At 38.7% G+C, this 23810-nt stretch overlaps 1 protein-coding gene across 4 annotated transcripts in view; it reads right to left on the reverse strand.

The window, feature by feature from the left end:
• The window catches only part of CLIP4 (CAP-Gly domain containing linker protein family member 4), a 68136-nt gene that overhangs the window by 43498 nt on the left and 828 nt on the right, over positions 1–23810 (reverse strand). Inside the window, exons 1-7 of one of the 4 annotated variants that reach the window (XM_034659702.1) lie at positions 22981–23708; positions 17389–17536; positions 9215–9354; positions 8333–8426; positions 6975–7136; positions 5093–5211; positions 1380–1616 (exon numbers count right to left, since the gene is read on the reverse strand). In XM_034659702.1, coding sequence (XP_034515593.1) covers positions 1380–1616; positions 5093–5211; positions 6975–7136; positions 8333–8426; positions 9215–9354; positions 17389–17521 — 885 coding nt within the window. In that variant the 5' untranslated portion in view covers positions 17522–17536; positions 22981–23708. Of the gene's footprint in view, positions 1–1379; positions 1617–5092; positions 5212–6974; positions 7137–8332; positions 8427–9214; positions 9355–10206; positions 10401–17388; positions 17537–22770; positions 22893–22980; positions 23709–23810 lie in introns of those variants that run through there. The other 3 variants (XM_034659703.1, XM_019804225.2, XM_019804223.2) reach the window with 3 other exon arrangements.

The following is a 23810-nucleotide window of genomic DNA, read 5'->3' on the forward strand; positions in this document are numbered from 1 at the left end:
GAGAGAGAGAAACTCTATCTATATCTAGTATTCTGTACAAAAGTTAACTCAAAATTAAATATAAAACTAAATGTAAAACCTAAAACTATAAACTTCTGGGAAAAGTCTATGTACTATCTCTTCGACCATCCTATGACACTGTAGAAAATTTCTTAGCTATGCTAAACATATAATCCATATAAGAAAAAGTTGATAAAACGGACTTCATCAAAATGTCTAACTTCTACTCTTTGAAAGACGTTCCTACGAGTATGAAAAGGCAAGCAACAGAGCGAGAGAGAGTGTAACGGAAGCAAGACCGGCCGTGAGACAATCAGGTCAAACCCAGCTGACTGGGGCATGCACACTCATTACACGTCTCTGCTTTCGTGTAGCCTCAAATTATCCAACATAAAAACAAGAGAATAACTCTTCTAAACATCCATTCTCAGACACAGGACAGGAATGGTGAGGAGGCTGAACATTATTCCCAAGTTTAAAAAAAAGAAAAAAAAAGCTAACAAATGCCCTAGGAGTATATTCTTTTGGAAGCTGGTAAATGTCATTCTCAACATAATTGTTTGTTTGGAGTTTGCCTTCCTTTCTGAAGCAATTTTCTCAGTAAATCAAACTTCCAGATTTTGGCATTTTTCTGAGAAACCTGCGTCACCCTCCCCACAAGCCCACCCAAATATTTACACACAATGGTGTTAGGAAACAGGAACTCCCTGTTCCATTCTCCATACCCAGCTCCCTATTAACCCCAAAGTTAAAGAAAATGAAACAGCCCTTCCCTATGAGGTATTAAAAAACAGAGAATAGATGGCAGCAAGACAGTGCCATAAGGACACTGAGGCTTTGGAGAAAAAGGCATCCAGAGCGTTTTCATTAGGCCGAGGTGGGCGGGGAGGGCGGGGGGTCCTCTTTTCCACATACATTTTTATTATGAGGTTGAACAATATCTAAGATTTCCCTGTTTATAGGAACCCAAGGCCAAACATCCATGAATGTCAGAGTCTCACTGCTCCATTACTGCCGGGTAGTTGTAGTGGGAAAAACCCACTGAGGGCAGCAGGGGGGCTGCAAGGAACCCCCCAGGTTCAGCGATGTCCCAGCCGTGCCTCCAAATGCACTCAGCAGCCCTACTGGACTCCACTCTCCCCACTCCCACAGAGAGGCCTTCGTTATTCCGTCTAAGGAGTTTATGTTCTTAAGTCACACTTCATAGCAAGCGTGCCTCTCAGTCTCACCATTTCCATTAAGTCTGTTTCTATTCACACACTGCGCTGTTTTTAAAAACTCAAGACTCTGGCCACACCATGCGGCTGCAGCCGTGATGCCCAGGCCACGCACACTGAGACCTCGGTCATGGCTTCAGAGACGGCGGTCACTCCCCGTACCTTCTGTCCTGCAATAATGACACGATCCCCCAACTTCAGACCGAGGGACGTGAGCATCGCCTTGCTAGTGGCACGGTCACCGTTTGGAAGCAGGGGCTTTGGAAGGTCACATGACAGGGGCGCTGCGTCTAACAGCATCTGCTTGATTTCTTTAGCGGTCGCTGCGGCATCGGCCATCTCCAGTGGCATTTCCACTGGGTCCGGCACGACATCAGCAGGGATCTGTCCTTTGTCGTTCTGCAAATACGGAGAAGAGAACACCTTCAGTGCACATCACTTACAGTCCTACACGGTCATACACAATTAGGTTTAAAAATAACAGTGAAAAAAAACTTCAGTTCAAGGCCTTCATCGTGTATTTAGGCTATTTACTGCACACCCACTACGTGCCAGACGCCGTTCTACACGCCACTGACCCCGGGGTGAAGAGAAAAAGCCCTGCCCTCAGAAAGCACACCTGCTGGAGTGAGACAGACCGCACACAACAAGTAAAAGAGGTGGTATATTAAAGGGTAAAAAGCAGCAGAGAGAAAAACAATTCCGGGAAGGGAAGGAGAGAATCCCAGGAGGGGGACGTCTATGCCTGCAGCGCGGCCGGGAAGGGGGCACAGGCCCGAGGAGACGGGGAGCACCACGCAGGGAGCTGCTCCGGGAAGGCGGCCCCGGCTCGGGGAGGTGCCGGCGCTGAGCTCGTGAGCGGACCGCAGGCCTGACCACGCAGGTTTAGACCCCAGATCGGAGATTCCGCCGCCTCGGCCGTGTGACCTGACCCATCCTGCCCACTCGTGGAGTGACTCCGATTTCAGGAATAGAAACTACAGTTTCAACACTTCTAAAATGTGTGCTATCATCAAGAAAACAGCTCTGGGGGCGCCTGGGTGGCGCAGTCGTTAAGCGTCTGCCTTCGGCTCAGGGCGTGATCCCGGCGTTATGGGATAGAGCCCCGCATCAGGCTCCTCTGCTATGAGCCTGTTTCTTCCTCTCCCACTCCCCTGCTGTGTTCCCTCTCTCGCTGGCTGTCTCTCTGTCACATAAATAAGTAAAATCTTAAAAAAAAAAAAAAAAGAAAGAAAGAAAACAGCTCTGATCTCACTGTAAAGGAGAGACTGCTTCCTTGGATTTAATCCCGCAACAAGATAAAATGGTCAGTTACAAGCCCACTAACATTTGCATGGTGTTTATATAACCAAATCCTATCATATAAATTGTCTCATTTGATTCTCACATCAAGAAAAAGCTTATGAACACAACAGATAAAAATCCATGCCGAGAGTATATATTGCAGAAGAGACAAAAACCAACTAAGCGAGTAAAATATCACTATCATTTCCAGTTTGCCAATTAAGGAAATTCAGCAAGGAAAGGTTAATGACTCCTTCAGCGATTCACAGGATTCCTGGAAGAGGGGACAACTGAAGCCACGTCCAGGACTCACTACACTCAGCCTCTCTCCTCCTGAGGGCTATCCTTCCCTCAAACACAGTATCTCTCTCCAAAGTTCCCTAACCAAAAATCTTAGGTGGTATGAGAAAGTTTCCAGACTGTAATCTTATTTTAATGTGATGAATCGAGATTCTTTTGCCAAGAAACTTCTTTTCCTTGTCTTCTCTGCTGATAATGACCTTCAAATGCTCCGTACAAGTGAAAGAATGAGGCTTTCAGAACACACTTAGTTTGCGAGTGCCTCACAGTTTTTGTTCTAAAATTCAAGTCATTTTGGTCCTAAGTAAAAATAAGGCAGGGAGACATGTTATCAAATTTCTGGGATGGTGATGGGACTATTTTAAAGAATTTCAGATTTCAGGGATGCCTGGGTGGCTCAGCCGTTCAGCGTCTGCCATCTGCTCAGGTCATGATCCCAGGGTCTTGGGATCGAGCCCCGCATCGGGCTCCCTGCTTGGCGGGAAGCCTGCTTCTCCCTCTCCCACTCCCCCTGCTTGTCTTCCCTCTCTCGCTGTCTCTCCCTGTGAAATAAATAAATAAAATCTTTAAAAAAAATTTTTTTAAATAATTTCAGATTTAAAGAAAATATACAAAATATAATAAAGGTATGTATAGAACTAATATGTACTCTCGATAAAAAGAGGCGGAAGTTTTTTTTAAACCTTGTACTGATAAGTTGTAAGCTGTATTAACAAGGACTATTTTACCTTAGTTTTTTTAAGTCCTCCACCTTTCTAGAACAAGTCATGCACTTATGTTAATTCCTATGAAATTTGGCAACTAAAGCTTCTGTTAAAAAAAATAGTAATAATAAAATAAAAACGATGATGTCATGCTGACATAAGAAGGCTTGCTCATGATTAATTATAGAATTCCATTTTCTTCTAAAATTGTGGTTATCAGAGTATGATCCAAGAGCTACTGCTGACCCACATGTTGGCTCTTTTTTTTTTTTTATTAACCTTCAAAATACAACAATCTATCATTGCTTCTGGCTTGAATCAAAATTTACCTCAATGGCATGCCTCACTGCATTTTACTAAATTCCAAAAAGCCTCCACGAAGAAGGTTTTGTCAACAGTCTACTAGGAAAAGCAAAAATGTATCACCTTTGCATTCCAGGCAAACTGGGGGAATCATCTCCTAGCCGTGGTGACCGCTACTCTCCTCTGTCCCTAAAAGGCTTTTCGTACCTCCCTCCTCTAACTGGTTAGTTCTTAACTATGTTTAAGTGCTCAATGTCACCTTTGCCAGAAAGGCTTAGAGAGATACCCCTCGTCTGTGACCTCATGGCACTCTGTGCCCACCCCCACATCGTAACCCACTGAATGCCAACAACTACAGTAAGATTACTTGTCCGTCTTCCCCTCTACACTATGTTCTCTTTGGGGACAAAGACTTTGATTTATTGTGTTCTCCCCAAGCCCAAGAAACAACAGGGAAGGAGGTAGGGGCAGATGGAGGAAGGAAAGAGGGGAGAAGGGTTAATTAACTAATGATGGGGTTAAACAGAAAGAAGAGTGGCAGAAAGAAGCAGGGAGGAGAGGGGAAACTAGAAATCAGGGAGGGGGAGAGGAAAAAGGGGAAGGAGAGAGGCTTTTTCAAATACTGCCCACCCCGTCCCTTCAAGGGAAGGTCCAGACCCAATTAAGAATCCCTGCCAGAGCAGGTTACTGCTATTAATATTAAGGAAAAAAACATCAAGAGCCACTCTGTAAAGATAATAAAATATCAAAAGACTTGAAGATTATGAAATGCAATCCTGTGTGTTAACTTTGTAAATTTACTAATTTACATGATTATCATTAAAAAATCCATTTTTCCTTTAATTTTATTTTTAAAGGTTTACTGCACTCCTAAATGTGCATTTTTTAAAATTTTCTCAAATAAAATTTCTTTCCAAAAGAATTTAAAATATGATTTAATATAGAAACACCACTTTACCATATGCATTTTAATTTGATAGTTAACTTTTTGTAAATATATCAAAAAACTAAATGAAAGACACTTAAACATGATGACACATTAAGGAACATTTGACCTCACTGGATGAAAGGAAATTTTACAGAGCTTATCAATGTAAGGGGACTGGAATTCACTGCTATGCCCTATATTTATCTGAGATAAAGTTGATCACCATTACCCTTTATCTGCAGCACAAATCCTTCCCTTCTATGAGTTCTGTAACAACACCCAGATTGAACTCTTTACTGGAAGATAATGTCAGACCTTTTAACTCTTACATTTTCAACTGTAATTTAACCTCTTACCCTAAATGCAGGATTTGCCCCATGCTCCAGCAAGCATCTCACAGTACTTGCACACAAGTTATAAGCAGCAATGTGCAGAGCTGTTCCAAAATTAAAGTCACTGCAAGTGGCATCTACATCTGCAATGAAACACCACAAGTATATTAGCTAAAAATTTAAATTTAGCTACTTTAATATAAAAGGAGACAGGTAGGATTTTTTTTTCCAGTTGGGGTGGGGAGGGAGAACTTTATTAAGCCATTTTTGGGACTTAAACCCATCCACGAGAAGCACCATTTCACGATGGAACCAAATCTCCATATTACAATCTGGTTAACCAATTATTTTTTTAGTACAATAAAATCTCATTATAACATGGACTGGTGTTATCAGAGATTTTTCCAACCATGGCAAACTAAACTATATTTAAAGAAATTAATGGTAATAATTCACATTTGTGAAAGGAACGATCTTATCACAATCACTCATTAACCTCTTGCGTGTATGTTGTGACAGCTACAATAAGGTAGTAAGGTTTGGGTCAGGAACCAGCAAACTATGGCCCATGGGCAAACACAACTCATCATCTGCTTTTAGAAATAAAGTTTTATTGGAACATAGCCACAGGTATTTATTTACATATTCTCTACGGCTAGCTTCCTGCCATAACTGCAAAATCAAGTCGCTGCAGTGGTCCACCAGGCCTACAGTATTTCCTATCTGGCCTTTCACATAAAAAGTAGTAGGTAAAACAATGCAGAATTTTCAAATCGGGAATAAGTTAAAGACTAATTAAATATATAAATGCTTACAAATCATATTCATTCATAATACTTTATTCAACAAATGACTTTGGACTTCATGTTAGGAAAAAAGAATCTTGCAATTCTAAGGACATTTTAATAACTTTCAATAAATCACCATGATGCTATACTTAAGACACAAGAAATCTTCCAGAATTGGGAATCCCATTTTGCATGTTTTCTATAACAGGGGTTTAATATATCTGGTTCTACTAATGCTACCTTAATCTAAACCACACCGCCCCACATGTCTTATCTACAATTGCAGACAACTAAGACATGCTCAGGACAAACCTTCCTGAGTTATTAAAGACGCTGTACTATCAGAAGAGGCTTTCTTCCTAACATCAATCAAAAATTAAAAGGTAAAAGCTAAAGATAAAATGGATGATTATACAAAGCAGAGTGACAAACAAACATGCTGGGAAATTTAGCTACTGAATCTCTAAAACAAGTTTTCTGTGAACGCGGAAAACACCATATGCCGCTCACCTTTAACTTAGAGTAATACTATCGCATTTGCTCTCATCTTTTTCTCAATAGAAAACTGACCCACTGAGAGGACCAGAGAGAAAGTCAAAATACCAGCACTGTAATATAGTCAGTCTGATATTCAATTTTAGGATATCATCATCAAAATAGGAAGCGGAAAAAAAAAAAAAAAAACACCTGAATTTGTATCCTTCTTTAATCAGAGAATTTCAGAAGCAAATGCCATCTAATATGCTCTTTATAATTTTAGTGCTTAGCTCTGAAAGCTTTATTGTTCTATTTCTGGCTACTCAAGACAAAAGAAATATATAGCACATAGATTCAATTACACTTTATAAAATCCATGTTATACTGGGGAATTTGGGGGGTTATAAAAAACAGAGAGAACACTGTTTTATTTTGTATCTCTTTGTACTAAGGCTTTTGTTTAATGACAGCAATTAATCTTCAATAAAGAAATATTAAGCTAGTCCTGCAAAAGAAAAATGGAGTAAGAGGTCATATGGAACGAGATGGATTAGAAGCAGAAATTTCTCTGAATGTTAATTTTTATGCCATTAATAAAGTGTTCAACTAATAACATCTAACGGTGATCTTACAGTACTTGCCTTTTGGTTTAGATGTCTTCAAAATCACCTTTATAAGCTCAGGGACATCAAAATAAGCAGCATAATGCAAAGCATTCATATTTGTCCAGCGACTCCGTAAACTAACATCTGCTCCCAGATCAATAAGTTGAGTTGCAAATTTTACAGCTGTATCAACATCACCTAAAGAAAGTTTTCTAAATTATTTTTCTTCAGTACAAACTGAAGTTCCAATGGATGGCTATCTACTACCTTATTTAAAAAGCCCAAGCAAACAGCATACTGAGTCTACATATACACCTCAAAAATTTCACTTACAAGGAATTTGTTCTAAAAAAAAAAATCATATTCAGAGATATGGATAAACACTTAGCTGTAAAGACATTCATCACAGCACTTTTTACTATTAATAAAATTTTGAAACTATAGTTTAGTTTTTTATAAATAAACATGACTACTTTATTCTAAAATAAAATTCTAAAAGTACAATAATATGAAATTGGTTAAATAAATCATAAGTCATCCACATACTGGAATACTATAAAGCCATTAAAAGCAATGCCCTAGACCAGTACTGCTCAGTGTGTTCTGTGGACCACTACAAGCCCCAAACTGTCATTTCTCTGTCCTTTTGATTACCGTCTTATTTTTTCTGATGCAATCATTTCTTCAGAATATATTAATTTAAATGTAATTTTATGCCTTTCGAATAATAATTGTTTCATTTTTCTATTATAATTTCATTTGTTTTTTGTCTTCTTTTTTTTACAAAAGGAATTAGTCCATGGTGGATTATAAGGAAAAAAAGTCTTTCACCATCAACAGCTTAAGAAGCATATATCAGACTACTGAAACAGGGAGAGATATTCACAATATATAGTTAATAAGAGGCAGGTTTACATGGTGGTAAAGCACAGAACGCCAATCCGGGAAAATAGGTGTATATGTTATCTATACAGGAATACTCCTTAGGCCTATAGATAACTCCTGTTATCTATACAGGAATACTCCTTAGGCCTAAAGACTGGGGTCTGTGAGGACTGGGATGCTTGGAAAACAGCTTGGATTGTCTAACCTTGCTGTAAACCCTCAGGAATGTTCTAGGGTGTTATCAGTTACTCTCACCTAGTGAGAATGCAGCCATGAAGCCTGCTCTAGAAAAGCTGGGAAGTATCAGGAGACTATAAAGACCCCCACCCCTGAGAAAAGGAAGGGAAGGGAACAAGGTTTTGGGGAGGATCCAACTGAATGCTTGCCTGTTCAGGGGACATTATTATCAGCAGCTAGGTGCCCTCCCAGGGACTCTGGTTGCATAACATAGCTTATACGAACACAAATACAGACGTCTTAAGCCGCTAGCAGATTCTCCACACACTTACCGATGCCATGAGCTCCAGATTTGCAAGTGTAATGTAAAAGAGTCATATCCGTCAGTCCATCTCTGTCATTCACATTGCAGCCTCTCTTAAGAATCTGAAGAAGCCAAGGAAGATATGTCAACATGATGATTGAAATGCTGAGAACCAAGTTAGACCATCCTATCAGAATTAGTTCTCAATAAAATGAGTAGCTAGAACGGGCTTCTCTTAGGGATAAATTTTAAATTCTGCATCCAATAGGAATAATGAAAATAATTTGTCACTAGACTGAAGGAAATTTTTAAAGACTATTCCAAGGTAATCTGGCACTCCAACTATGTCCCTTAATCTCTCAAAGGATAAACAAAATGTTCTTTCTAATGAGTGTAATGGTATTTGAAAAAATATATAAGCGCTCTCTTCTTACCACATGAAAATATGCAGGTCAAATTAACTAATTATTCTTTCTTACCTCCTTCAAAGAATCAAATTATTTTTGAAAACTATGTGTAAGCCTCGATCTTTACCAGACTACCCAAAAGTATGGATAAAACACGCTGGTATTCAAATCTCCTCATGAAATGTATTTTTTAAAGTCTACAAAATTAATGTATACTAAGAAAGGAAGTATGGAAAATGCTTGCTGCCACCTAGAGTCTCTAACATCGGAATTCCAGCCATAAGCAAGTGAGGAGCACGAGGGAACAATGGAAAGAATGTACAATACCGACTCAACTGCCCCGCGCACAGCCTGGGGATACAAAGAACAAACATCAGAACCTTTGAAAGGTTTTTCATTTATCACCACCTTTCCATTCAGATGGTGGGCTTGGGGGGGAGGGGAAGCATCTATACAATTAATAATCCTAACAATGCAAAATGTAAAATGGAAGAATTCCTTACCTCATTTCCAATAATGTCAATGTTTTGCTGGACCTGAGGAACCCACTGTCTTAAAATGGCAAATAATTCTGATACAGACGTTTTAGGATCAAAGAGAATTTCCTGGCATGACGTATCATTAGGATCAAAGAAAGAAAACTCTGTTTGAAATAAAACAAAAAAAAAGGTAAATTAAACTTATTAAAAGTGCCAAATAAATATATTGAAAATAATAAATAAGACCAGGGCTCAAAAGATACAGATATTTTGATACATAAGGAGTAGGTTTACGTTAAGCTATTTTTATAACCAAAGTCAAGAGAAACAAAATGTATGCAGCATTCCTGAATTGTGGGAACGTGATTTCTGTGCATCGTACCACATTTTATTACAGACAGAACAAAAAATGTGAGCGCACCCATCTCAAACCTTAAATTTTCAAATAACTACTTCTAAGGCACAGAAAATCTGTCAAATTTTATAAATATTTTCAGCTATCACAACATAAATATATCACAAAGAGTAGATTCACATCTATAATTAAAACACACATAAAAAGGGAAAAATGCCAAAATATCAACTGATGTGCAATTTTATATATTCTTTTCACTTCTCTGTATTTACCTAATTTTCTATAAGAAACAGGCATTACTCTCTACCCTCTGAAGAGGCATGAGGAGAACTGTCACGCCAACCCATAAGGGACCAATACCTGGTGACGCAGAAGTCAAACTTCGGGCCAGAGTGACTGGGTGATTTGGGAATATGTATTAGTAAAAACGTGGAATACTAGCAGAATTGAACATGATCGAAATACCTCTTAAAAATTCTCCAAGATTCATAGAAAACTTTGGTCAGCCTATGGCTAGAGAAGAGAATGGAAGAAAATCTGATTCTACTGTCTTGAACAATCCAAAAAAAAGGGGAGAGGGGGCAAGGAATCTAAAAAACCAGAAGCATCTAAAGAAGGAGAGCATTAGAGAACCAACATTTGCTGAGTACGTACAACTTACCAAACACTTCACAAGTCAACTCCTCACAAACACCCCACTTGGGAGGTACTATTACTCTCATCTTGCAGGTAAAGAAACCAAAGCTCAGACTAAATAATACTTGTTCCAAGTCACACAACTAGCAAGCGGCACATCTTGGGTAGAAAACCAGATCTGTATCCAAAGTCTATCTTCTTTCCTCTATTGTGCTGCCTCTGTAAGAGAATTCACTATTGAAGTCAGCTTTTAACAGCATACATGAGTAGCAGGATTCATGTTTTTTTCAATGCTCTTCGCATTTTTTTATATCTTCCAAAATTATACTATGTACACATAATTCATACTTTCAGAATCAGGATAACTAAAAGGTGAGTGGAAAAGCAGAAAACCAAGGATGTGTATAAAAGGAGAGCACCATCAGGAGAGAATCAGAAAGACTAAAACTAGAATGAGATACTATCTAGAATCTTAGACAACAGAATGGCCCTCTAGGTTCAGAAAGGAAGACCAGAAAAGAACTGGTATCCAACAGAGAGAAGCACCTTGCATGGTTTCTTGAACATAGATTCAGGTAAGTTTCTTATAAATAGCAGTTGACTAGATGGGGTGGGGGTGGGGGTATCTAACTGATTATCTATTCAATAAATATTTATGGATCAGTCCCTTTTCTAAGCATTGGTCATTGACAGTAGAGAAATTTCTAAATATATACCTAGAGACTTTTTTGCATGTGTCCACAGGAGACATGTTCAAGAATTCTTATTCTAGCATTAATCATAATGGCAAAAAAGCTGGGCTGAAACCTCTCTCCATAAAGGAATGGATAGAATTGACATATTCTACTTTTTGCTTTTTAACAAGAAAAGAAATGAATTAGATCTCTAAATTGGGAGTTGATAAGGCTAGGTCTCAAAAAACATACTGACTGATAAATTAAGCTGCAGAATAACATGCAGTTTCTGCCATTTACATAAAATTACGAATACACAAAACAGTACTACATACCGTTTAAGTATGCTCATTTATGTAGTAAATATATAATAATATGGTCTGGAATATTCATACTAAATAGAAGATAATGGTTGCCTCTGGAGAGCAAAGGGAATAGGACCAAAAGGAAACAGAGGGAATTTCAACTTTAAGGTTTTCTTGTAACTAAAAAACAAGAGCTAAAGGAAAAATGGCAAAATGCTAATATTTATTCTTTCTGATGCTGGATGTGTGTGACATATATGTTTGCTACTGCTACATTTAGTGCATTTTTATATGATTTCGTATTTAAAAAAAAAATGAAAAGCAATGGGAAATGCATCCCACACACAATATCAATAAAAGTAACAAACATGCCAATGAATGTGTGAGGCTTATTTATAGAAAACTGGAAGAGGAGAGTGACTTAAATGGAGTGAGACACATCATGTTGTGGAACCAAAAAAATATTTAAAGCTGATAATTTTACCAAAAACAATTATTTAAAATAATTTCAATTCTAATCAAAATCTCACCAGGATCTATTTGTGAGAGAAGATACAGAATTACTCTATGGTTCATCAGTAGCAGAGCTTCTCAAACATTAGCGGAGATAGGAATCACCTAGGGATCTTGTTACAATGTTAATTCTGATCCAGGAAATCTCAGGTGGGGCCTGGAACTGAGCTTCTTTTTTTTTTTTTTTTAAGATTTTATTTATTTATCTGAGAGACAGTGAGAGTGAGAGAGATCACAGAGGCAGAGGGAGAGGGAGAAGCAGGCTCCCCGCTGAGCAGGGAACCCATCGTGGGGCTTGATCCCAGGACCCTGAGATCATGACCTGAGCCAAAGTCAGACACTTAACTGAGCCAAAGTCAGACACTTAACTGACTGCGCCACCCAGGAGCCGTGGAATTGAGTTTCTAACAGGCTCCCAGGGATGTCAGTGCTACCAGACTAAGGACCACACTTTGAATAGCAAAGATCTAGAAAGTAAATGTAAGATAAATAAGCAAGAACATCTGAACTAAAAAAAACTAATGACCTGATAGGGGGCAGTAGCCCGATAAATAATAAAGCATATAACAATGCTTCAGTAATCATATACTGAGACAATGGCAAACAACAGATAGCTCATTTAAATAATAATGACAATATGTTACACTTGTTAAGTACTTAACAGATGCCAGGGACTGCTCTATGCACTTTATATATACTGCCTAGTTTAATCCTCATAACAACCATATGAGGTAGGTACTATTATTGTTCCCGTTTTATCAAAGAGGAAATAGAGGGAACAGAGAAGGGACAGAGAAAATAAATAACTTTCCTAAGATCACACCACTGGTAAGTGTTGGAGTCAGGATTAAAGCCAGACTGATCTGTAATCTTAATCTCGATGCTATACTACATACTAACAAATCTAACTAAATTCGAAGTTTAAGCTTCCATGGGGGAGGGGAGCTTTAATCAAAAGAAATCAGGAGGGATAGGGGAGAATTGTCCCACTTCACGTCAGGTTGGAGTAATGAAGATCTGATTTACCCTTCCACCCGAAACAACAAAAAACCAAAGGAAATAGATGAAATGCAGTTTTCAAGGACACTGGACATCAAGGCAATGAAAGACAGTGATCATAAGAGACAGGATACAAATAAGGTGGGTCTTACAATTGGCCCCAGTATCTGCCTTGAGAGTTTCCAGGTCTCAGTGCAAAGAGAGGGAAACCAAGAGAAGCACAGAAGACTCCCTGAGTTGAGGAGACAACGCTGAAAGCCAAGGAAATCCAGGGAGCTAGAGTTCACAGGAAAGAGTATCAAAGAGGAGAGAGATACACAGCAAGAGAACCCCAAAGATCTATGAAGGGCCTTCTTGAGTATTTAACATGCACTTGTGAGGAAAACACGAGGTAAGAGAAAGAACCATCCTAAAGGATTAAAAAAATTAGAGCCCAGTGCTCATAAAGGGCCTAAAATAGTGCCTGTTCAGATGAATGGATAAAAAAAAGATGTGGCATACATACACACATACACACACACACATACACACATACACACACACGCACACACACGCACACACAGGAAAGTTACTCAGCCAACAAAAAGAATGAAATCTTGCCATTTGCAATGACATGGATGGAACTACAGGGTATTATGCTAAGTAAATTAAGTCAGTCAGAGAAAGACAAATATATGATTTCATTCATGTGGAATTTAAGAAACAAAACAGAGGATCATAGAGGAAGGGAAGGAAAAATAAGACAAAAATAGAGAGGGCAACAAACCATAAAAGACTCTTACCTCTAGGAAACAAACTGAGGGTTGCTGGAGGGGGAGAGGGTGGGGGGATGAGGTAACTGGGTGATGGGCATTAAGGAGGGCACCTGACAGAATGAACAATAGGTGTAATATGCAAGTGATGAATCACTAAATTCTACCTCTGAAACTAATACACTATATGTTAATTAAAGTGAATTTAAATTAAAAATAAATAAATAAATTTAAAAAAAAAATAAAACAGTGCCTGTTCTCACCAAAGACTAGAAAAAAATTCACAGGGCACTGGGTGGAATACTGAATAGTGAGTAATATTTAGCCCCAGATTAGCACTGCTCCAGAACCACCTAACAAATCATAAAACAAGACCCAAAAGGGCCAAACTATTTCCAAGGAACTTAACTGCATCCCACAACAAAATTCAAGAATACTGACAGGAACAGAAAAATATCCAGCACCCAACAGGTAAATTCACAATGTCTGGCATCCAATCACAGATTGCCAGGCATGCAAAGAAAGGGGAAAACATGACCCATAATCAGGGATAATCAATTGAAACAGACCTATACTTGACACGAAATTATAATTAACAGAAAAGAACATTAAAATAGTCATTATAACTGTATTCCAAATGTTCAAAAAGTTAAGTAGAGACATGGATGATATGAAAAAGACCCAAATCAAACTTGAGAGATGAAAACAACAGCTGAGATGAAAACTACACTGGATGAGATCATCAGCTGATCAGATATCACAGACGAAAAGATTAATGAACTTGAAGACACAATGACAGAAACCAACCAAAAAAAAACACAAAAAGAATTTTTAAATGTGAAAAAAGCATCAGTGAGCTGTGGGACAACTTCTAGTGGTCTAATGTTCATGTAACTTGAGTGTCTTAAAGGGCCAAGGGGCAGAAAAAAATATCTGAAGATATAACGATCTCCCAAACTTGATGAAAACTGAAACCAACAGGTCCAAGAAGCTTCACAGACCCTCCCACAGAAGAACATAAAGAAAATTACACCAAGACACATCACAGTAAAATTGCTCGAAACCAATGATAAAGAGAATCTTGAAAGCAGCCAGGCGGGAGGCATTACATTCAGAGAAACAAAAATTACAGCATATTTCCTATCAGAAACAATGCAAGTAAAAAGACAATGGAGCAACATCTTCAAGCACTGAAAGAAAAAAAACTATTAACCTAGAATTCTATACTCACCAAACCTATTTCTCAAAAGAGCAGGTAACACAAAAATGTTCCTAGACGTTTAAAAGCTGCAGGGTTTTCTCACCAGCAGATCTGCACCACATGAACTGTTCAAAGAAGCCCTTCAGGCAGAAGGAAAATGGTATCAACTAGAAATTTAGATCTGTACAATAGAATAAAGAACACTGGAAATGGTAACTACATGGGAAAATAAGATATATTACCACTACTTAAATCCCTTTAACTCATTCCAACCTCCTCTCCTGTCATTCTGCCCCTCAACCGCTTTGCTTCTCAGCCACAATGGCCTTCCATTAATTCTTAGGACACAGCAAAGTTTTTTCCCCCAACTCTGTGCCTTTAACTTCCTATTCTTCTGCCTGGAACACTTTTCTCCAGGCTCTTCACGTGCCCAGCTTCTTCTGACTCCAGATGACCACCCCATCTACAATAGACACTCTGCACCATTATCCACTGTCACTTTTCTCCACAAAATTCATTAAAACCTATAATATTTATGTTTTGTTTATGAATTTGTTTATTGTCTTTCCCCACTAGATTGTCTGTCTCAGTCACTGTGCTACCCCCAGCATCTAGGACAGTACCGGGCACATAATAGGCCCTCAATAAATAATAAATACAATTCAGGATGCCACTTTTCAAGGGGACACGGACAACACTGTAACTAAGAAGGAAACAACGAGAATGGAAACAGTTTAGAAGTCCTGACACCAAGGGACTGATGAAGGAACCGGAAACTTATAGCCTAAAGGACTACAGCCTAAATAAAAATTTTCAAATTATCACCAAATATTTGAAGGCTATCATATAAAGAAGTATGATCCACATATCAAAAACTAGTATCAGTTGGCCAAAGTTTCAAGGAGACATATTTCTTTTTTTAAAGATTTTATTTATTTATTTGACAGAGAGAGAGACAGCCAGCGAGAGAGGGAACACAAGCAGGGGGAGTGGGAGAGGAAGAAGCAGGCTCCCAGTGGAGCAGGAAGCCCGATGCGGGACTCGGTCCCAGGACCCTGGGACCACGCCCTGAGCCGAAGGCAGACGCTTAACGACTGAGCCACCCAGGCGCCGCCCACAAGGAGACATATTTTGAGTCTATATATAAAAACAACTTTATCACAACTAAGACTTTTTAACCATAAAATGTGCTGTTTCATTAATTTCCCACTACTGAAGTTATCCAAGTGGCTGAGTGGTTATTCGTCAGAGATCCTGAAAATAGAATTTCTATACTAAGAAGTGAGTAGGGAAAGCTGACCTACAGGTCCATTCAGATTCTGAGAATGTATAATTATAAGCATATGGGCAATGTTTAATTTCAGTTATACAAAGAGGTCAATGGCCATTATCACCTTACATTCAGTGTGTTTATTCAACAAACACTGACTGAGCAACTAATCAACAATCGCCACATCAGCCCTAATAAGATAAACAGAAACAAAGCATGATTGCTACTCCATCCCAAAGAGCCATAGCCTAGGAAAGCTATAGCATAAGACAATTAGGACTCAAGACATAATGGAGTACGTGCCATAAGCAAGGCACAAAGTGCTTTAGTTAAGGTTTTTCCTGCATAATTGATTGTTATAGCTGAAAATAAACCTCGTCCACGTTTTGTAAAAGCTGCAAATAACTCCAAGGATCTAGGCACAGGTTTTATGTAAAACTTTTGATGACTGCAAGGCAAGCTGCTATAGAATCTGAACTTGGAGGTGAGTAATTATTAGAATGGATATGACTAAAGAGATAAATTCCCTCACCTAATAATTTTATATCTACTAATATTTAAAAATTGCATTTCTGAACAAAAAAAACAAATAACAAATAAAAAGTAATAGAAATTGCATGATCTCTGCCTCCAAAGACAATTTGAAATGATGACCCAATACTTAACTTGAAAAATTCTAACTAAACTAGAAATGTAACAAATCTATCAAATTTATCTCCTGGTTTTCTTTTATTCCTTTATCAGCGATCTGACAAAATACAGTTCTGGGGAAATAAGCCTAAAGAGGTCAAAACTAGAATAGCTATAAATTTACATGTTATGAAAGAGATTTAAGTGAACCGATTTAAATATGAACCAATCCCACTCCACATTCCAGGGAAAGGTCTCACACTCTCTACCTAAGTACATAGCTTTTTTTTTTTTTAAGTTTTACTATATTTGTGTACAAATTATAATTATGATGGAAGACAACTGAGACAGGATCCATTAGGCTTGCATATGTACTGAAACACATAACTTGTTACATTGCCCCCCAAATTTGGATCATTTCAGCAGTGATTATTTGGTAAATTAGATCCTAGCATTTCAGAGACAGCAAGGCCATTAGAGATGGCTAGCTCATAATATTTTGTTTTGTCTTAACACATGGCTTTTTAAGCAAGTCAGTATATTTAACCAAAATAAATATATCAATAGCAAAAGAATGCTAGATGTCTAAGCACCACTGCATTCTAAAAATAAGAGCCTCTAAATCCATCATGGTGCTTAAAATGAACATTTTTACATAATAAAAATGCTGACAGCAAAATGAAGCATTTAGCTTAAGAGGCAGAAAAAAAGCAATAAGCAATTGTAAGTTTTGAAAAAGGAAAACTAGCAATTTTATGAAAACCACGGCAAAGGGTTTTAGGAAAAATTACGAATGCAGAAAGGGCATAAGATAGAAGTCAAGTCTCCAGGCCACAGGGAATACACACAGCTACTCGACGTACCGCAGTCCGAAGGCATTGGTGCCGCAGAAATGGAAAAAACAACTGGTGTCTCCGAACTTGGAAATAAAAACGGGTATCTTCCAATCAAAGAATTTCCTTCTACTGGAAAATCTGGAAGGTCCTCTATGGTCATCTTCTAGAAAGCCACCTTTAATGAGAAGGAGAAAAAAGCAGATCTATTATATTTGTATGCAGCTCAGAATGATTGCCTTCGATCACAAAAAATGCCTATTTTCTTTTCATATATAGCATACTGACTTTTTAAGATTTTATGTTTTAAAATAATCTCTGCACCCAACATGGGACCTGAATTTACAAGCCCAAGATCAACTGTCCCATGCTCCCCCGATTGAGCCAGCCAAGCACCCCAACCTACTGACATTGTAAACTTCAACCTTCAAGAATCTCTTCTAGAGAGGAAGGGGAAACACAACTCCCTTTTAGCAAACTGTTGTTGAAGAATATACGTTGTTTCACGCATCTCTTACTGACATGTAATCTTTTTAGACAAAGCCCAGGGGTAATAAAAAGCTATTTCCCAACAATAGGTGAAAATTTTTTTAAATGCTGAATTAATCTAAATGGCTGATGTTCTCTTTACTCACACAACCAAAGGGACGTACCATCCCTTGTAGATATATCTCTGTCATAGGATCTGACGTAAGTTCTGTTATCTATCATCCAGTAATAATAGCTCATGTCACATGCTCATCACATGAAAATCACCTACTTTAGAATGTTCTCATTATTTTCTGAAATCCCAGAAAACTTTACTGAAAATCAATCACATCACTTACACAAACATGGATCTAAGAGCTTACTGGCATCGATCACTTCTTACCAACGTACAAGACCTGTTCAGTCTATCCGAGCAGAAGCTGGAAGGCCATGCCTTATAAACCATGTCACTTATATTACCTTTTTCCCAGAAAACATGAGAGCTTAGAATAAATGTGCTCTAAAGCAGACTACTGCTACAGCCTAGAGCATTTGGAAATGGCATAGAAGGCAGAGAAAATGTTAGTAAAACTGAATATAGAGATAAAAGCATCCAGTTTCTTTTGTAACAAATCTTTAAAGTCTGAAATATTATGACTCTCTATTATCTGTTTTAAATATAAGCAAAAAACTATATTAAAAAACTAAATAAAAATGATTTTTGACCATTTTAGTAGAAAGAATAAATCAAGGTAGTTAACTGATAGCTTGCTTATTCTACCAGGTAATGTCATGCCAGATATTACTCAATGTGCATTCTATTATACTTAGTTAGCCAGTCCTGTATCTAACTTACCCATCTTTACTCCACCATCGCCACCCTGCTCCAAAGAAACAGTCACCTCTCTGAGCTAACCAGTTCCTTTTCAACTTGATTCATGTTTTCTGAAGATTAGCAGGAACTGGTAAAGAGTAAGGTGATTTCTTTTTTCTCATAAAGTGCACGCTTATATGGATGGATATTCTATATTAAAGAACCCAATCCAGTGTTAAGTATGTTAAAGGTACTCAAATTCTCTTAGATGCTAAAGTTTCTTGCCACCCAATACTTTGAATCATTTTGACAGTAACTCTGCCACATAAACAGGAAAATAACAAGGAACTGGTATCACACAGCAGGGCGATCTTCCTCAAATACTCCAATTCCAACAAGTAACACACATCCTGAAGAGAGCCCTTCTTCACTATTATGGCTTCTCAGGGCTATAAGTAACTCAGGACTTCTACTTGTTGGCTTCTATTTCCTTGGCAGTAAATTCGGGCAAATATTCTAAACAGCATATGAAGCTTCCTTTAAAGTCAAGGAACAGAGGCAGTTCTTTCTGCCCATGGATCCTGTCCCTGGGCTTTAATAAAAACTTACCTTTTTGCACTGAAAAAAATAAAATAAAGTCAAGGGACAGAAACAAAGTTTAATAGCTATTAAGGAGCCATTACGTACAAGGCACCACACTATTCTAAATATTTCAGAGAATACAAAAGTGAGGAACAGACAGTCCATGCTTGTTCGGTAGTTTATCATCTGCTAGGATGAATAAAATATTACTAATAACCATAGACAATGAGCTAGAATGGGATGCATCCCATAACATAAGGGCAAGAAACATTTGCTATGGGGGCTCCTGATAATCAGAAATGGTCCAATGAAGAAAGCATCTCCCGAGATGGGTCTTGAAAGATTAAGTGGACAGACACCAGGGCAGAAATTTAAAAGAAGAGCATGTTAAAGGAACTGTAGGCTGGAACTCAGGCATATCTAGGCACACTGTAAGTGAGAAGGCTGTAATTGTTTTTTTTTTAAGGACTATACTTGGGGAATATTTTATATACCTGATCAAAGACCAAATCACTTAATTCCATAAGCATGGAAACCCCTGATATTTTAAAAGGGGAGTGTCCTGATTCAAACTGTGTTTTAGAAAGATTAATCTGACTACAATCACACTTTTGAACTCAGACATGTTTTTTTTTTTTTAAGATTTTTTATTTATTTATTTGACAGAGATAGCCAGCCAGCGAGAGAGGGAACACAAGCAGGGGAAGTGGGAGAGGAAGAAGCAGGCTCATAGCAGAGGAGCCCGATGTGGGACTCGATCCCGGAACGCCGGGATCACGCCCTGAGCGAAGGCAGCCGCCTAACAACTGCGCTACCCAGGCGCCCCAGACATGTTTTTTATACTCCTAATTCTCCGGCCAAGTGATTAAGTGGCTATCTCTCTGAGTTGGTTAAGAGGAAACCACCTTTAAAAACCTCCCTTTCAAANACATGTTTTTTATACTCCTAATTCTCTGGCCAAGTGATTAAGTGGCTATCTCTCTGAGTTGGTTAAGAGGAAACCACCTTTAAAAACCTCCCTTTCAAAGGGTAGAGTTTCTCATACAAAAATGTTTTTTGAAAGTGATCCTNAGGGTAGAATTTCTCATCCAAAAATGTTTTTTGAAAGTGATCCTGAGACCACCTGTCATTTCCTCGCAGGCTGTGGAGCTCCTTAAAGAACTGTATCTTGCACAACTATCACTCTCCACAGCAGCCAGATTAGTGTCTTATGCATATTTAATAATCAAATCCTAGATTCATGGTGGAAAGATGATTCATTTAACCAGATGTAATAAATGTTGTCATTTTACATGCTAGATACTTCAAGCCCAGAGAAGCTACAATATTACCTGGTCAATGTACTAACATTCTTTGTACTTTGTGTCTTCATTGCATTTTTCCCTAGTCCCATTTCCTCTCCTTTATGAAAAACTCAACATTCTACCTTTGCCCCCACTTAAGAAAACTGCACACCTCTAAAAACGTTGGTCAAGTTTTAGAATCCTTACTGAAAGCAATCTCTGGATCTGAAGATCTATGACACCTGGGATCTTGATCAAACTTGGTCAAACTTGAATCAAATTCCCCAAACTTTGATTGATACAGGAATCCCATCCTACGCCATTACCCCAAATCAGCACTGAGAAAATGCAACTTGTAACATGACTCTAATATCTCATGATTTTTCAAAGATTCCTAGCCCATGCCCTAACACAGAATGGTGGTGAGTGGAGATGCCCACTAACTTTTTCAGGGCTAGTAGGCCTCACTAAAGAACCCCACTGAGGTCAAGAGACTCTCTCAGTTTTGGAATATGGTTCAAGGGCAGCATCTTTGCGCTACTCAACTAACAGGATATCTAAGTTGTGTCTGCACAGGTTGGAATCATGAGGCCCTTCCATTCAATTTCATACTGTATCTTGCCATGAGTCTTTATTTTCATTAGATTCCCAGAAAAGTACTATAACCAAAATAAGCATTTAAACCATACCTTTAAGTATCCTTTAAAAATTAAAAATAGGGGAAAAAAAAGTAAAAATAGATTACTATATGATCTAGTGATTCCACTACTAAGTATTTACTCAAAGAAAATGAAAACACTAATTCAAAAAAATATATGCACCCTATGTTTATTGTAGCATTGTGTACAATAGCCAAGATATGGAAACAACCCAAGGGTCCATTCACAGATGAACGGATGAAGGTGTGGGGTGTAGGGGGTGTGTGTGTGTGTGAGTGTGTGTGGAATATTAGTCATAAAAAAGAATGAGATCTTGCCATATACAACAATATGGATGGGTCTAGAGAGTATAATGCTAAATGAAATAAGTCAGACAGAGAAAGACAAATACCACATGATTACACTCATATGTGGAATTTAAGAAACAAAGCAAAGGAACAAAAAAGGAAGGAAAGAAGGAAGGGAGGAGGAAGGAAGGAAGGAAAGACTCTTAAATACTGGTTTGGGACAAACCAGTGGTTGCTAGAGGGGAGGTGGGTGGGAGGGTGAGTGAAAAGGATAAAAAATATTAAGAATACGCTTATCGTGATGAGCACTGAGTAATATAGTGACTGTACACTTGAAACTAATATAACATTGTGTGTTAATTATACTTTAATAAGATAACAAAAAAAATGCTTTAATGTAACATCTCCAGTTACCCATTTATTTGTTACATACACGCATCTGTTCGATCGCTAAATAGGTATTTACAGTACTTAATACTTAGTTGGCTCTGGGCCCTAGAGAGATTATAATAGACACCTGCCCTCAAGAAGTTCATTTAGTCACTCAACGAACATTTACTGAGTGTTTCTAAGTCCTAGGCTAGGCATAGCAAAGGGAAAGAAAATAGGTATGCACTTGCCCTCAGATAGATTAGAACCTAGTACAGGATTCCTGTAAGCTGTAAGTACTGTATAGTTGTGACCAAGTGCTGGATTCAAGAGGGCCAATGGAAGATTCCTGAAGGACTCAAAAGTTATGGCTGCAGTGTCCAAACAGGTATCTACTAGCCACATGTGGCTATTTACATTAAATTAAAAAATCAGTTCCTCCATTGCTCCAGCCCCATACAAGTACTCAAAAGCCATACATGGCTAGACATGGCTAGTGTTTACTCTGTTGAAACAGTGCAGAAACACTCCCCTCGTTGCAGAAAGTTCTACTGAATGTCACCGAAGCAAAACAGTGCTGTTCGAACTCCAGATGAGAAAATAATAAACAACTAGAAACAAATAAAGGTTAACAAAGCAAGCCAACAGCTTTGTTAGCCAACAGCACAGTTAATTATACATAATTAACAAAGGAACAGTAAGCCCAAAAGTAACCAGAAATTTGTAGGTTTAAACAGAGAGAGTTGATTCTATAACATAAAGATCATAAGTACGTGTTTCAAAATTAGAGGCGTTATAAACAATAAAAGACACCATATAAATATCACTTTTTTTAAAGGCACTTCTGGTGGAAACTGTATCTGGTAAATCTGAAATATCTGAAGTAAATACTACAAATAATATACCACTTGCTAAATCTTCTACAAAATCGAAATAAAAATATTCATTACCTTTAGAGATCTAATCTTACAGCCCTGGTAGTCCATATCAAACGGAAGCATTAAAAATGCATATTAATGTTAGCAAAATAAGAGAGAACCGGGATGGTTTCGCATAATAAAAACGTGGAAAGCTAGACTTCTGCCATTTTCAATTCCCTGCTTTCCGTCCATAGTTGCTACATGTCCCACACCGCCTGATCTCCTGCCATTTAGACTTACTTTAAATTTTGCAGAAGATTCATAAATGTCAATGTGAAAATGAAGTATCTGGGGGATGTTTCCAAGGAGGAGGGTGTTTCCTGGTTGAAAAATTTCAAAGGCACCAATTTGTACTATGATATTGTTACAATATGAACCACAGTCTAGCTGGGAACATACAGTTAAGTTACTATCCCAGGAGAATATCATCCTCTGATACATATCAAAACATTGTCTCAGAGTTTAAATCCAAATTGCCTCTTTAGTCTCTGGATGAATGAATAACCTGACATCTAAAAGAAAGCTGACATTATAAACCTATCAATCTAATCTACAAGGATGAGGTCTAAACCACGTCTCTGTTTAGGGCAGGTCTCCGTGCAAGTGCTCCCCCCCCAATTCCCACGATTTAGAATTAAGGAATCTCAGGACAGCCAAAGACCGAAAGCAAAGTCATTTGGTTTAGCGTCGCATTCCCACTGGCAAAAGGTTTCTTCAACGATTTAAGAAGCCAGGGGAGACACGGGAGACGTGAGGAGGCCCGCCGCAGGAAAAGGACGAAGGGCGGCGCAGCGCACGCAGCGCCTCGGCGCGCGGGTGACACTCCCAGGGCGCCCGGGCAGCCGCGTCGGCTGAGGCAGAGCGGGGGGCCGCCACCCAGACACTGCGCCGCACCTCCGCCGAAAGTTAGAGCGCCCGCCAGGAGCGGAGAGGAGAAACCCACCTCCCCGAAGGTGGGCCGCGCCGTCCCCGCCCCCGGCGCCGCCCCGGGGAGGCCTGCGAGAGCCCGCGACTCCGGCGCCTCCGGACGCGGTCGCGGGGCTCCCGCCTCCTCCGCGCCGCCCTCCCCG

This window comes from Ailuropoda melanoleuca, chromosome 4 (genome assembly GCF_002007445.2).
Source record: "Ailuropoda melanoleuca isolate Jingjing chromosome 4, ASM200744v2, whole genome shotgun sequence".
Lineage (NCBI taxonomy): Eukaryota > Metazoa > Chordata > Mammalia > Carnivora > Ursidae > Ailuropoda > Ailuropoda melanoleuca.